Source organism: Brachyhypopomus gauderio, unplaced genomic scaffold (assembly GCF_052324685.1).
Source record: "Brachyhypopomus gauderio isolate BG-103 unplaced genomic scaffold, BGAUD_0.2 sc71, whole genome shotgun sequence".
In the NCBI taxonomy this organism is placed as follows: domain Eukaryota; kingdom Metazoa; phylum Chordata; class Actinopteri; order Gymnotiformes; family Hypopomidae; genus Brachyhypopomus; species Brachyhypopomus gauderio.
In genome coordinates this window covers 487,817-502,816 of record NW_027506892.1, presented here as the reverse complement: position 1 = coordinate 502,816, position 15,000 = coordinate 487,817, and the positions used below count along the sequence as shown (strand labels likewise).

Sequence of the window (15,000 nt, the reverse complement as noted above, 5' to 3'; positions counted from 1 at the left end):
AAGCACCGGCACCGAGTGAAGCGCTCGCTCACGACCTCACGCACAACCTCACGACCTCGTTCATACACGACCTCACGCATGTACGACCTCGCACACGCACGACCTCACGCATGTACGACCTCGCACACGCACGACCTCACGCACAACCTCACGCACGCACGACCTCACGCACAACCTCACGACCTCGCACGCGCACGACCTCACGACCTCGCTCACACACAACCTCACGACCTCGCTCACGACCTCGCGCACGCACGACCTCGCGCACACACAACCTCGCGCACACACGACCTCGCGCACACACGACCTCGCGCACACATGACCTCGCGCACACATGACCTCGCGCACACACTCGCTCATGCTCACGCTTCCTGTGGACGAGACGAACTCACTTCCTAGTGCGGGCCGGGCGAAGTGCAATTGAGGTGATCACACGGCGAAGACCAAATCCACATCTCTTGCGCTTTGAGTAAGTATGAACTTTTCTTGGGTGCAGTGTTGGTCTATTTAATCAAGGTGTGTTTAAAAGGGAACTAGCGTCTTCCAGCACAGTAGCAGGACTGTGTTTGAGCCACGAACAAAATGATCTAATTTCCAACGGGGTCATTAATTTCATCCTAAATAATTACGATGTGAAAGAGGCCAGTGCTCAACACCATAATGTCACCTACAAATAATCTGCAGGGTCTTAGGTATAAAAATCCAGCAGTCATCTCTCCGCTCGCACCCTTCTGAAGATTAATAAGAATCAGAGGCAGTCTGAGATTTCAGGTCTCAATAAAATTATGAGGATTGTGTGTCTGTATTCAAGCAAACACTCCCCACCAGCCAAACAACGGGGGCCGTTTTCCAGCAACCTGCAGCGTGACTTTATGCAGCCCCCCCCCCCCCCCCCCCCCGGTCAGCGCAGGAAACCTGAGATCTGAGTTGTTAAAACAGGACAAGTGGGTCATTCACAGTGGCTGTGAAAGGCCTCCTGAACCCAACGGTGCTGCTCACTGGTAGCTCTGTCCTGCCCGCCCCCCCCCCGTTCGATCCGGGGCACGAATGCAGGTGCAGTTCAGGAGCTGTGAGCATCCATCTGATAAACAGGGTGGACTAATCTGTTAGGAGCACTCGGGCAGAAGAGAGGCAAAGAAGAAGAGAGGAACAGAGGAAGAGAGGAAGAGAAGAGCTCTTCAAGTAACAGGACTCAAGCCAGCGAAGCCCTAAAACCAATCACAGGAGAATAAGGTCAAATACCTTCAAATAATGAAGTTATGAACATCCCATCAAACCTGTCTGAGGTTGGGGTTCGCATATGCACCTCCAGCAAAACCTGTTACTCCATCTGCACCACGAGACTTCAGCGCTACGTAAGGCAGTTGAACAGTGACATGTGCCTGTAAGCAGGACCTGCAGGGAGCAGAGTTCACTCCTCCATCTCTGGAGAAGCAGATGGATGTTCTCCGTGGGAAGAGACTGTTGGGGTGGAGGGGTTAGATCAGCTGCTTCACGCCACCACGTTCTCACCACGTTGTGCCGCTGCACAAGTCCAGTTCGGGGACGGGACTCTTCCTAAACCAAAACCAAGCTAGGGTTAGGGTTAGTGCTGCTACCAGCCAATACCACCATTTGGACTCCCAGAACAAGTGGTACCGCACTTTGGCGTTGGTAAAAGGACAGGAAATAACCTACGCAGGAACAAACACGGCTCTCCAAACATGTAGCATACCAAGGATGCATTTTGGGTTAAAACCCGTCTAGGAGGGGTGGCCATTTAGGAGGGGTGGCCATTTAGGAGGGGTGGCCATTTAGGAGGCGTGGTCATTTAGGAGGCGTGGTCATTTAGGAGGCGTGGTCATTTAGGAGGGGTGGTCATTTAGGAGGGGTGGTCATTTAGGAGGCGTGGCCATTTAGGAGGCGTGGTCATTTAGGAGGCGTGGTCATTTAGGAGGGGTGGCCATTTAGGAGGGGTGGTCATTTAGGAGGGGTGGCCATTTAGGAGGGGTGGCCATTTAGGAGGGGTGGCCATTTAGGAGGGGTGGCCATTTAGGAGGGGTGGTCATTTAGGAGGCGTGGTCATTTAGGAGGGGTGGCCATTTAAGAGGGGTGGTCATTTAGGAGGCGTGGCCATTTAGGAGGGGTGGCCATTTAGAAGGCGTGGCCATTTAGGAGGCGTGGCCATTTAGGAGGGGTGGTCATTTAGGAGGGGTGGTCATTTAGGAGGCGTGGTCATTTAGGAGGCAGCACGTCCTCTTCCTACACATTCAGAAAGCATACAGAACTTCTAAAGTGCTAAACGCACGTCACGCGTGGACAGTGATGTCCAATACGCCAGTGGCCCTTTCAGTCTGCTGCGACATTTAACAAAAATAATAATGATCAAACAAACAAACAAAATAGCCGCGTTGTTCTATGCAGCAGACACCTTATTGGTTCAGATGAGTGACCACATTCCAGCGTCAGGCAGCCGCTCACAGCTTCTCAAATCCTCAGCATTTCTGCATTACTAGTGAGCTTGTAGTGAGTTACAATCATCCGTTCAGTCCGATAGAAACTCACTGACAGGAGTGGAGAATACGAGATGGGTGGTTTCTTTATAACACTGGAACAGGCCCAAGTTGCACAACCTGAATGTCAACATGCTGCTATTACTGTTAAACACCAGCTGATAAACACCAACATACTGTGTCTTGGTTGTCGTAGCCATCCCTAAACCTCAGGTGCGTTTGTGGGGGTTGTTCAGCTCTACAGCCGTCTGACTGTTGCTCGGTGACAAGCCGACAGGAGAAGGCTGTGGTCATGTGGTCGCTGGGCTGCTGTTTTATTTGAATGGAGCGTTTCGTGTTTGTGCTCGCATGGGTCACGCCTGCGAAAATGTCACAGATGTGTATGCACATTTAAAAATACGTTTCTGGACAAAAACTGTCTTCAAACTAATCAGCAAAAGGACAGAGACCTCAGTCACTTTCTAACAGACAAAGAAAACAAGTCTACCGTCATTCCGACAGCCACTCGCAAAATTACAGCATTAAATCCACGGCGTGACCTTTCAACTGTGAAGAGGAATGTTCAGAAGACGCTCAACATGCCTCAGTCTCAGGATCCCATACAGTAGCAATAGGAAGTCGAGTTTCCCTAAGTTCACAAGTTCAGTGTTCACTCAGCTTCACCGCAGAATCGTGTAAACGACTCGAAACAAACAGCTCGCCGTGGAGCAGGAAGCACTATCACAGGACATGAAACCTTTTCCTGTCACTTTCACACTTGTTCAGTCACAATTCACGACAATCTTGTGCCAGTTCCACATTTTCTTTCTCACGTAAACAAGGTAAAAGTCAACCATTGATACAAAGAGAGCTCAACAACAAACAGGGAAGCAAACGCCATCCAGAACCATCGTCCTCTTCCTGCTTTGGCCAGGACTGATTGAACAGGGCATGCTGGGAGTTGGACCATCTCCGACTGGCGTAGGTGTGTCGCAGTGTCACGTGTACCTACAGGACTAACAAACTCTCCTAATTGGAGACAGTGCCGGACGTAGGCCAGGACGTAGGCCAGGACGTAAGCCAGGACGTAAGCCAGGACGTAAGCCAGGACGTAAGCCAGGACATAAGCCAGGACGTAAGCCAGGACGTAAGCCAGCTGGGTTGACAAGCAGGCAGGTTTGTGAGAAGCAACAAAGCCAAGTGGGACAGGTCAATTCTTACACCCATTTAAGACGGTCTATTGCAGACAGTGGGGGTGTCAGCATAATATACTGCTGGTGTTATTGTGTTACTAGATGAGTATTAAAATGTGTGTGTGTTTGTGCATGTCTTTATTTGTACATGTCTGTGTAAACCCCTGTATGTCAGTCATTCAATACATAGTGGCTTTGTGTGTGTGTCTGTGTGTGTGTGTGTGTGTGTGTGTGTGTGTGTACTGTGTGTGTGTTTGTGCATGTCTTTATTTGTACATGTCTGTGTAAACCCCTGTATGTCAGTCATTCAATACATAGTGGCTGTGTGTCTGTGTGTGTGTGTGTCTGTGTGTGTGTTTGTGCATGTCTTTATTTGTACATGTCTGTGTAAACCCCTGTATGTCAGTCATTCAATACATAGTGGCTGTGTGTGTGTCTGTCTGTGTGTGTGTGTGTGTGTGTCTGTGTGTGTACTGTGTGTGTGTGTGTGTGTGTGTGTGTGTGTACTGTGTGTGTGTACTGTGTGTGTGTGTGTGTGTGTGTGTGTGTGTGTGTGTGTGTGTGTACTGTGTTGTTCATCACCTTCGAGATGAGCTCATCATGGTTGGCCAAATGTGCTCGACAGTGGATGCAGCTGTAGGTGCGATGGCAGCTGGGCAGGTAGGCCTGGAAGGTCTTGGACTTGGTCATCTTCACCATCTCACAGTCACGTCGCTCCTCGCTGGGCTCCTCGGCGCTGCCGCTGGACGAGTTGCAGCTCTGCTGAACTTGCTGACAGAAGAAACACTGGAAGATGCAAGCAAAAGCCGTCGTTGTTGTAGAGTGGGTGTGTGGGACGCTCCACACAGACACCACAGGAGAAACAAACCTTCAGAGAATGAGAGAAGAAAGAAAGAAAGGAAGAAAGGGGGAGGAAGGAGAGAGGGGAAAGAGAGAAAGTGAGAAAGAGAGAGGGGGAAGGAAGAAGAAAAAGAGTGATCACTCCAAAGTTCTACACATAGCTTGAGCTTGCAAGAGGTCAAGGACTAATTGTTACCCAAGATGAATACACATTTATATAAGGATGAATACACATTTATATAAGGATGAATTCAGAATGGTTAATACAAAATAGGGGAAAATGCCTTAACAGTCTCAAAACCTTACAAAAATCTGTGAAGCAACCGTAGCTTTAAAGCCTGACCAGGAAGTCAAGAGAACATAATCATGTCCTACTTTCATATTTAAGTTATATTGCCCTGCAAGGCAAAGATGTCATTGTGCAAATCTAATGATGTGTGAATAATAGTTTTTTTTCCCTCTCTAGTAAGTACCACATATTTCAGCCTCTGACTCTAAATCCTTTTTAGGAACTTTTTCCTTCTAAAGTGGCAGCAGTCTCGCCGGTCGCATGAGCAGACCAGGGTACGTTTCATCCTGCACAATGCTCTCATGACCAGACACATGTTCTTCCATTACATTCCTAGCGAACGTGGCGACCAGTTGAAATATGAATGAATCAGATCCGTAAAGAATAGCAAAGGTCAGCTCGTTTTCACGTTTCACACACCACAGATAATGAGCCGTCATGTCACGCTGGTCACCATGGCATCTACGGACATGACCTCTAATCTGAGGCACGGATGGCCTGCTCCTGCCCTGCTGGTCGGTTATATGTCAAACGTAAATGTGCCATATTTTGTCAATTGTGATTTTTCACCACAATCAAAATCTGTCCTCCGCTTTAACCCATCTGTGCAGTTAGAACACACACACACACACTAGTGATTACTAGGGGGCTGTGGATCACACGTGCCCAGAGCGGTGGGCAGCCCTAGCCCGGCGCCCGGGGAGCAGTTGGGGTTAGGTGCCTTGCTCAAGGGCACCTCAGTCATGGCCTCAGGTCTGGGAATCGAACCCACGACCCTCCGGTCACAAGACCAGTTCCCTAACCACCAGGCCATGACTGCCCCAGTCTATATATATCTATTATAGAAGTGTATGTACAGAATCCCCGTTTGTGGGTATTCAGACTTTAATTGTGGCTAAGTGCAAATCCCAAAATATTTAACGATGTGGGACGAGCAATTCCATTCATAGCTGACAGCACAGTTCTCGTCCTGGTGCAGACAATGGGAAAATAACAGGAAAGTTACAGGAGTCCATAAATGGAGAACCCAATAACGCTATGCAAAAGAAAAACAAAGGCACTTCCGCAACAGAACAGGAAGTCTGACTACCGCTATGCGCGCGCTGATGGCCGGCGCGTGCACGAAGCGCGCGGTTACTGCGCGTGCGTGTCACGCATCGCAGTGTGAGCGAAAGTGTTTCTGTTTAAGTTGTTGTAACTACAAAAACACGTTTTATTCACTTATTAGACTGACTGCACGCACTAAATTATGATCGGATTGGGCTCTCGCTGAGAATCCGCGCGGCTTCCTGAACAGTTTCTTTCTATTGAATGTGGTCGAACCAGAACTAGTCGAAAAAATACCGATCGAAACTACACCAAGTCTTATTTCTAAGACAAAAATCAATGTTAGGCTATGAACTATGAACATTTACACCGGTCTGGCACTGGTATCGTGCAGAAACCTGCACATTGGTACCACAACTACAGGCTATTAAATTCACCTATAATAGACTATGGACCAAGTTAATGTCAGCAGGCGTTGAAGAACAAAGAGCGCAGTGCTGGTGCTGACCCAGACATGAGGAACCGCGTGTGAGCAGAACACTCGTCTTCCCAAAGACCTACAACTGCTATGAATTAGGACAAAGGATTAAATACCAACTCTTTATGGAAAGCCTCGAATAAACCAAAGCACAAAAATAATCAGAGTTAAGCTCCAGCAGCCTCCATTAAACGTGTTTACTTCTGTGAAACTTCCTTGTTTGTAGCAGATTTGTCTCTTTACGTGTGACACCCAGTTACATGACAATATATACTCACCAAAACTGGGTTGACATAAGAATAAAGAAGACTTGAGTTGTGGAGGACGTGTGGTCTTTCACCACACACACACACACACACACACACACACACACACACACACACACGAGCAAACGCGGAGCACGAGGGTGCAGAACAGATGAAACTGGACCTGAACTGAACGACCGAACGAGATTTGTCCTGTTATTTTAACAGCGAGGTCCGATGGACTTGATTACCAACCACTTGGTTTGGATCTGTGAGTGTAATAACGATCATTAATGTTCATGAAACTAAACATTTCCTCTTTCAACATCAAACGACTGTGAGAAGTACAGTAATCACAAAGACCATTACACCAACAACAGGAGAACATGTACACACAACTGCTCGTTTCATTTGAGCTTTATAATATAATGAAGATAAAAACACCTCGTCTCACCTGCAGATGATCCCCAATGTAAAACTTGTCATATATTTGACACTACTGAGCTGGATAAGAGTTTGGACGGTAGTCGACAGGCTGTTGTATGAATGTTTCCTCTCAGTTAAGACGGTGTCCTGCCTGAACCCCGAGTGCCACTGTGTCTCCTGTGCCAGATATCGTGAACATTTCTCACGTCTTTGTTGCACTCTTTGTGTTTGTGATGATAAACGTCATGGGGAGGACGGTCCGTGGCTTGATTGACATTTCAAAGCTCCAATAAGAAGCTGCTGAGGCGGGCCCCAAGGCGAACAAGAACCCGGATGTGTAAATAAATACAAGGCGATGACCAAATAGGTTCAGATATTGATCACTGCTTTGTTATCAAATGGTTGTATGAATATCCACAACAATATCGCATAGCCAACACGATGCAGTGCGGTGCCTCTGTATTTTATTTAGCGTGCTAAGTAAAAACGAAATAGCCAATAACATGTAGCCTAGTCCTGAAAACATGCTTGGCTCGATTTGAGTGTCTAATGAATATACATGTTTAAGTGCAGGTCCTCTGACGTCACTGAAGTTTGTGTTAGACTATTCTTAGAGATTAAGATTAAAATGTAAAAAAAAAAACAGTCTCATGCTAAAAGTACTAAGATCTCAGTGTTATAGAAATAATGCCAAATAAACAGATTATATACTAATTCTGGCAGTATTACAATCCATTCGTCCATTGTGCAATGAAAAACAGTCCCGCATTTCTATGCGTCAGAGAGCATCTGCTCCACCTAATAAATAATAAGTGAGGGGACTAAAATAAACCACAGCTGCAAAACACCCTACAGAATATTTTAGTAGGAAGAAGCCAAAATATTTAGTCACATTGTTTCAGCTCCTGTTGAAGAGGCTGTTTTGAAAACACGCAACTTTGGTACCGTTTACTGTCGACTGTGTCATTGTTTCACCGTTTGGACTCGCTGTATATGATTTAGTAACTGGGGAAGCAGCGAGAAGCAACTGTAACCTACAGAGCGGTGCCGATGGTACCAGAGGGGGGGGTTATGGTACCACTGGTGGGCTGTGATGTTGGCATAAATAAGGACGCGCGTCTCTCCTGCTGATGTCATTTGTTTTCATCCCTTTCATAACAGTTTCTCACCACATCGCCACATCACAATAACTCATATTCTAAACAAACTGCATTACACAAACACTGCGACGCAACATGACATTCATCTGGCTCCTTCTGAAAGTATACGGGGCAATTGTAAGAAATTAGGCGCGTTTGTGTGACCTTCGCTAAGGCGATTAATTTTAAGGAAATCATGCAAAGTGCTTTCGTTATTATAAGTCGATTCTTATTTGTATCGACGAAGTATAAGTGGAAACACTTGAAATTGTGTTTTATGAATGAATATTAATGCGAGTCCTTGGGCAAAATATCGAATACCTTTTGGAAGGACTTGGAGAAATAGATTTACCCACGGCAGGGTTCTTCTCAAGAGCGATGAAGTCCCCGCGTGTGTCACGACGGTTCTGTTTGTTCAGCGTCTTATCATATTTCTTACATTTCAAAAGCGACTCTGCGCATTTTCACTCAGATACCGACGTGGCTGCGCAGGGTGCTGTGTGCGCGCTCAGTGCGCGCGCTCAGTGTGCGCGCTACTCGCTCCCGCGCCGCAGCGCTCCGTCTTCATTCACAAGTCGCCGAGCACCGAACCAGGAGTCCCTCGAAGAACCACGAAAAGACGAATAACTCGCTCCCAGCTCGATAAACTCTCCCAGAGTTGCGTAGCAGCCTCCAAATGGAGCCGAACACGACCACCAAGCAAGATGTTACAGTTTTTTTCGCTGAATTGTCCCAAGATTTCAGATTTTGCACAAATGACGGCGTGTCGCGTTTATTCGGGCTGAAGTCCAGGACGAAAAAAACGAGATGACAGGTTGATTCTCCCCACGGTCGCGCGCACTTCACCCGCGCGGATGATTCCGGTTATTTGGACCGTTTGTTTTGGTATTAACGCTTCCTGCGAACCTGTCGGGAGAAAATACGTCATTGAGGACACGCCCATCCACGGTGCGGACCTATCAGAATGAGAGATGTTAGCCCGCCACCAATCTCGTGGTGAGATGGTGTTCCTCGTTCGTACTCAAAGAGCCAATCGGCGCGGCTCCAGACAGACGCGGGAGCGCGCTCGCGCAGCCAGGCGTGTTTTTGATAATGCGCGCGACCGTGAAGACACGTGCTGACGTCGCGGCGCGTTCACGTCACCGAGACACGTGGTAGAGGTAAACAAGTTAGTCTACACGCGGACCAGTTTAAAAACACACCTGTATAAATCCATACCGTATTCTCACGTTTTTACATTATTTCTTAAGTTATGTATTTCCTGGGGACAAGCTAATTATAAACATCATTTTGGTTACCGTCTTAAATGAATAATTAAGTTCTTTATTTCTTCGCTGAGTCTGAATAGCTTTCAGTCTAGAGGGCCACACTAACTCAGGGATCCACGGATCTGAAGCGCTTATAAAATACTATGTGGTGGTTACGTTTGAAGTAGTGATTAAATCATTCAATTACTGGTTATTTGTCAAGGGCTAAAAAAAAAACTTCAATCGTCTTTGCTGAAACAAATGTACTCTGTGCGGTGCTTAGTCGCCATCTACCGAGAGAATAAAGGAGTAACCGCATAATAAATTCGTTCTTTTTAAGGTTTAAGGAATTCAAGACAAACTTCTCAGGTTTGGCAGTTAAGTGTTAAGATTTTTTTCTATTGGAGAACGACACTAATAGAAAAATACAAATTATCTGCCAGTTCTTCTTTACTTTGGCGGAATTCTTCTAAACGTATCCTGATATTTCCTCAGTGAAAATGACTTGGTAATTAATCCGTGTTGAATGTGATTTAAATATGTCCATGATTCTCTGAGCCTAGACCTGCCTCTCCGCGTACTGTATTGGGGCAGATATTACCCCCATTACGGTAAGGGTTAGGGTGAAGGACTGTAGTGGGGCAGATATTACCCCCATTATGGTAAGGGTTAGGGTGAGGGACTGTAGGGTAACAGCTGAGGGCAGTTAACACAGCGTCTCCTGTGTGTGAGGACGGTAGTGTTGGCAGGTCAGGAGACTAGTCAAACTCACAGTGTCACCCGTGAAGGACTGTCCGTATTTCACCTACTGTCCCGGGCATCCCTGGTTTTTAAACTACCTTCATTGGACTATCATTTGTTATTATTTGAGTTTTTTGTTGACTTTTACTGAAAAGCATTTTTAATAAACCAACTGTAAATATCATGTTACTGTAGGATTGCGTGGGCCTATGTTAAGTGAGTGTATTGATGGTATTGATGGTTGAATGTATGGCTTTATGGTGTAAATGGCCTGTGTGTCTGCTAGAGTTCTGACTATGTGACTTCACTAGGAAAGACCAGGATGTACTGACTAAGTCCTAATATATGGGTTAATCTGGAGGAATTTATTGTAATGTATGCTGTATCATGTGTTTTGTACGTGGTTGGGGAACGTGTTACATGACGATCGTTACAACGGACTGTCATTTGTAAACGTGGCACTACTTGTCGTTTTATGTCATTGTCTTTATTGTCCCAACAAGCACCTTGGAGTAGAATCAAAGTTCATTGTAATGCAAATTATAATGACAATAAAGGCGATTCTGATTCTATGGTCTCCGAGGCACCATCTGTAAGGCTCGTGCTCCTCAATAGTTACATACAGCAGGTACGGTTCACTAGGTCAGAGGTCAGCTACCCATGAAAACCATAGCACACATCCTTAAGCATTTCACAAAAGAAGTACATGCAAAAAAATTAATGGACAAGAGACAAAATAGGATACAGTGTTTATTACGGTGTGTTTAGGTTAAATGACTTGGCAGATGCTTGTGTGTGTTGTGTGTATGTATATATATATATATATATATATATATATATATATATACACACACATACATACATACATATATACATACATATAATATATATACACACACAAACACACAGGTGCATCTCAAATTAGAATATCATTGTCATTTAATTCTAATTAAAATATCATTAATCTGTCACTAATTTGAATAAAAAAGGCCAATGAGCCAATCAACACATCTGTCGTAGGCCTTTAAATGGTCCCTCAGTCTGGTGCAGACACTGGAGGTCATCACTGAAGAAACTGTTCAGTGCTGCATACAAACACAAATGGAAGATTGAGTGAAAATGTGTGCTAGAAAAGTGTACAAGCAACAGGGATAACTTCACCCTCGATGGTCAAGAAAACGGGATCCAAGAATTTGGATTCACTGCTGCTGGAGTCGGTGCTGCTAGACACCACACAGACGGATCCAGAACGGGCCCGACCTGGACTGCCAACCACCGGCCCATACCTCACGCCAAGCCTCTCATGAACCAGACACGACGTCAGAACGGGCCCGACCTGGACTGCCAACCACCGGCCCATACCTCACGCCAAGCCTCTCATGAACCAGACACGACGTCAGAACGGTCTTACCTGGACCAAGGAGAAAAAGGTCTGGACTGTTGCTCAGTGGTCCAAAGTCCTGCTTTCAGATGAAAGTAAATTTTGCATTTCATTTAGAAATCAAGGTTCTAGAGTCTAGAGGAAGAGTGGAGACACAGTCTAAGAGGTCTAGTGTGAGTCAGTGATGGTTTAGAGAGCCACGTCCTCTGTAGTGTAATCTCTTCAGAGATACTGATCTTGGGGTTTTACTGGCTGCAGCTATAATCAACAGTAAAATATATTAATACTTGTAATAGATCACTGTGTGTAATGAATTCACTTTTTGAATTGAATTACTGTCACTTTAACTTTGATATTCTAATTTACTGAGATGCATCTATATACGTCCATCAGCAGCAAAGAAACCTCAGAAATAAACTTTTTTCTTCAAGGTGCAACATAATTTGAAAATTTTTAATATTCAATGATTATATCGTCCCCAAATGATGCCCCCTCACCCCAAAAGCAAACCCTCAAGTGAAGGCAACCTGTCAAGGGTAGGTGTTAAACCTGTAAGCAAAATTCACAACAAAAAGGTTTGCATTGATTAGAATATTACTTACAGAGGAGTTTAATACATGGAAACATTTCAGTAACAAGATTAATAACCACCAGAAACATGACATTCATTTTACATAAAAAAAAAGGCGGGGAGAAAAGTTTTGCACAAAACCTCCCAAAACTGCCACGAAGGCAGGATTAAATCAAGACGCAGAAATTAAAAACCTTTTTTAACCTTCCCAAATTGAACCACAAAATTACAAAAAAAGAGAGACTCTGGCAAAGTGGACTTAAAATTACAGAAATCAACAGTTAAGATGTTTTTGTTGGTTTTATTGTCCTTTTTTAAATATATAAGTATTTAAGAATATACCGCAAATATCACAACTGATCCCAACAAAAACAAAAGCTGCACAATAAACGGTTTATTCATGAGGAATAAAGGCACACAGATCAGACAGCTGAACACAGATCAGACAGCTGAACACAGATCAGACAGCTGAACACAGATCAGACAGCTGAACACAGATCAGACAGCTGAACACACACTTAGCTGAAGCTAATTTACAGGGGACTGCAGTGATTTATTTCAGGAAACCCCCCCCCCCTCACACCCCCCCCCCCCCAAAAAAAAATAATAAAACCAAAAACAACCAGCTCATTCTCTGCTGAAATGCCCAGAATCGTCTAAAGTACCAGACCCTGCTGGACCACCACAGGGTGGCGCCATACTGGAATCTAACATGCTTTACGTGTTCAGGCAACAGCAGTAAAAGGTCTGAGAAGCTGTGAGGGTCGTGGGGGGGTGGGGGTGGGCAAGGGTCCCGGGGGGAGAGTGCGTGGCTCAAACCTGCGAAAGCTCAGACTCCCTCTCTTCCTCTCTCTCTTCCTCCCTCTCTTCCTCCCTCTCTTCCTCCCTCTCTTCCTCCCTCTCTTCCTCCTCGTTGCATCTATCCTGTAATCCACCACATTCTCCGCCTCATTTTTGCAATAGTTCATGATAAGTGCTATAATGCAAAATTTATTTTGTGTTCTTTCTGCAGCCAAAGCCTACTTGGACTTCAGCTGTTTCTTGCCATCTTCTGGCACAAAGCACGTGATTTGCGCACTGCAGGCAGGAAAGCATAGCCGTGATTGGCTCTCAGTAAAATGGGAGGTGCATGTTTTCCTGGAGTGAACGCCCACATGGCACAAGGCTGCCAAATTCAAGCTGTCTTCTTTGAAGACTGAAACTGATATGATTCTTAGGGCTGAATTCCTTCGTTCAAATCTAATCTCCAAAGTAGCTTTTAGATTGAAAAGAACTTGGCTTGAAAAAAAAAAAATGCACATCCAAAATACACAAGTTATTTGAAACCAGAAATAATCGAGAGAACAAAATAAGTATCTTGCACTCTAAAGGAAATGTGGGAGCGTGTCGCCGATATCAAATACCTGAGAGTCCCACTGCGGAATCCCCAGAAATGTGGCACTTCCATCGTTTTTTGTATAGAAAGCTTTAACAGTCATGCAAGGACAGTCTTATTGATAGAAGGCAAAAGAGATAGAGGTGGGGGGGGGGGGGGGGGTATATCAGAAAAGAAGGGGGGGGGGGGGGTCACTGAGGCACTGTGCTTAGGTCATTAAGTGTTTCAATAATGTTTCATGTGGCAAGAAAATCAGAAAATTCCATAACTCCTCCCTGACTGCCACCAGCTAAGAAACGCTCCCTCTCAAGCTCTGCTGTATTGGTCAACTTCAATACAATATGAACAAATATATTTGCCCAAGGAGTCAAACAAAACTTCCATAAGAGTGATTTCTTTGGTGCTTGAGCTCAAGAGATTTGTTTTCTACTGGAAACCAATCTAGAACATGATCAAATCTAGAACATGATCAAATCTAGAACATGATCAAGGGTTTCAGGAGACTAATGTACTAATCTGATCCTTCAGAGAACTCAATGGTAGTCACTGCTGTACGTGTCCATGGCCTGAAGACAGCTAGAGCCTGCATCATGCAGGAATCTTGACACTACGCTCAACACAACAGTCATTGATTACAGTAGGGGGGGGGGGGGGTTAGTTGCATGTTCGTTGCATGTACCGGTCACGTGGTGCAGAAGTTAATGAACAGCCTGTGAACGGCCCCTTGGCGGACGGCGAACTCCCACCCTGTGACCACAGCAGAGGCCCGAGTGGCCCAGGAAATGGCTTTACAGACGCTTTACAGAAAACGCAGTTTTGTAAGAGTACAACTGACAAGAAGCGGAAACTGAGAGGAGAGAGTGTTTAAACCCTCAAAGACTTTTACTAAAGCTTAAGACACAAAACATGACCAGGGTGGAGAACACTGAGCACCACCCAAACAAGCGCCCACACACACACACACTCATACACACACACTCATACACACACACACACTCATACACACACACACCATTTTTTATTACTCAAAACTCACAAAAGTTGAGAAGAAGGTACTAGGTTTTCCAGAAAGGTGGGGAGGTTAAACTGGGAGGGGATGTAATCCTCACTCCTCTCATGGAGGCAGACACTGACGTGGTGGCTTTAGATTTGAAGAGATGAGGATTCTGGTAACTGTAGTTTTGTCTTGGGTTCAGCAGGTAGAAGTGGATGATGAAGACAGACATGTCAGCACAACCAAGTCCAGCGTGACACCTACAAACAAACACCTTCATTAGTGCAGGTCATTTATTAAGTGTTGTAACAGCATGTTTGGAGACATGATTCTTTTTTAGAAAAATCTGCGGTGTACCTGCAGCAGGTGCGGTGTAGGTGTGGTGTACCTGCAGTAGGTGTGGTGTACCTGCAGCAGGTGCGGTGTAGGTGTGGTGTACCTGCAGCAGGTGCGGTGTGGGTGTGGTGTACGTGCAGCAGGTGCGGTGTGGGTGCGGTGTAGGTGTGGTGTACCTGCAGCAGGTGCGGTGTAGGTGTGGTGTACCTGCAGCAGGTGCGGTGTAG

General features: G+C 45.6%; 2 protein-coding genes across 6 annotated transcripts in view; both read right to left on the bottom strand.

The window, feature by feature from the left end:
- Positions 1 to 9,115, bottom strand: part of ypel1 (yippee-like 1) — a 19,430-nt gene extending 10,315 nt beyond the window's left edge. Inside the window, exons 1-2 of one of the 5 annotated variants that reach the window (XM_076989835.1) lie at positions 8,450 to 9,115; positions 4,247 to 4,450 (exon numbers count right to left, since the gene is read on the bottom strand). In XM_076989835.1, coding sequence (XP_076845950.1) covers positions 4,247 to 4,363 — 117 coding nt within the window. In that variant the 5' untranslated portion in view covers positions 4,364 to 4,450; positions 8,450 to 9,115. Of the gene's footprint in view, positions 1 to 4,246; positions 4,533 to 6,596; positions 6,667 to 7,017; positions 7,571 to 8,449 lie in introns of those variants that run through there. The other 4 variants (XM_076989833.1, XM_076989832.1, XM_076989834.1 and 1 more) reach the window with 4 other exon arrangements.
- A 4,982-nt stretch (positions 9,116 to 14,097) lies between these two features.
- Positions 14,098 to 15,000, bottom strand: part of mapk1 (mitogen-activated protein kinase 1) — an 18,538-nt gene continuing 17,635 nt past the window's right edge. Inside the window, exon 9 of the mRNA XM_076989831.1 lies at positions 14,098 to 14,697. The gene's annotated coding sequence lies outside the window, so the exon portion shown is untranslated. The remainder of the gene's footprint in view (positions 14,698 to 15,000) is intronic.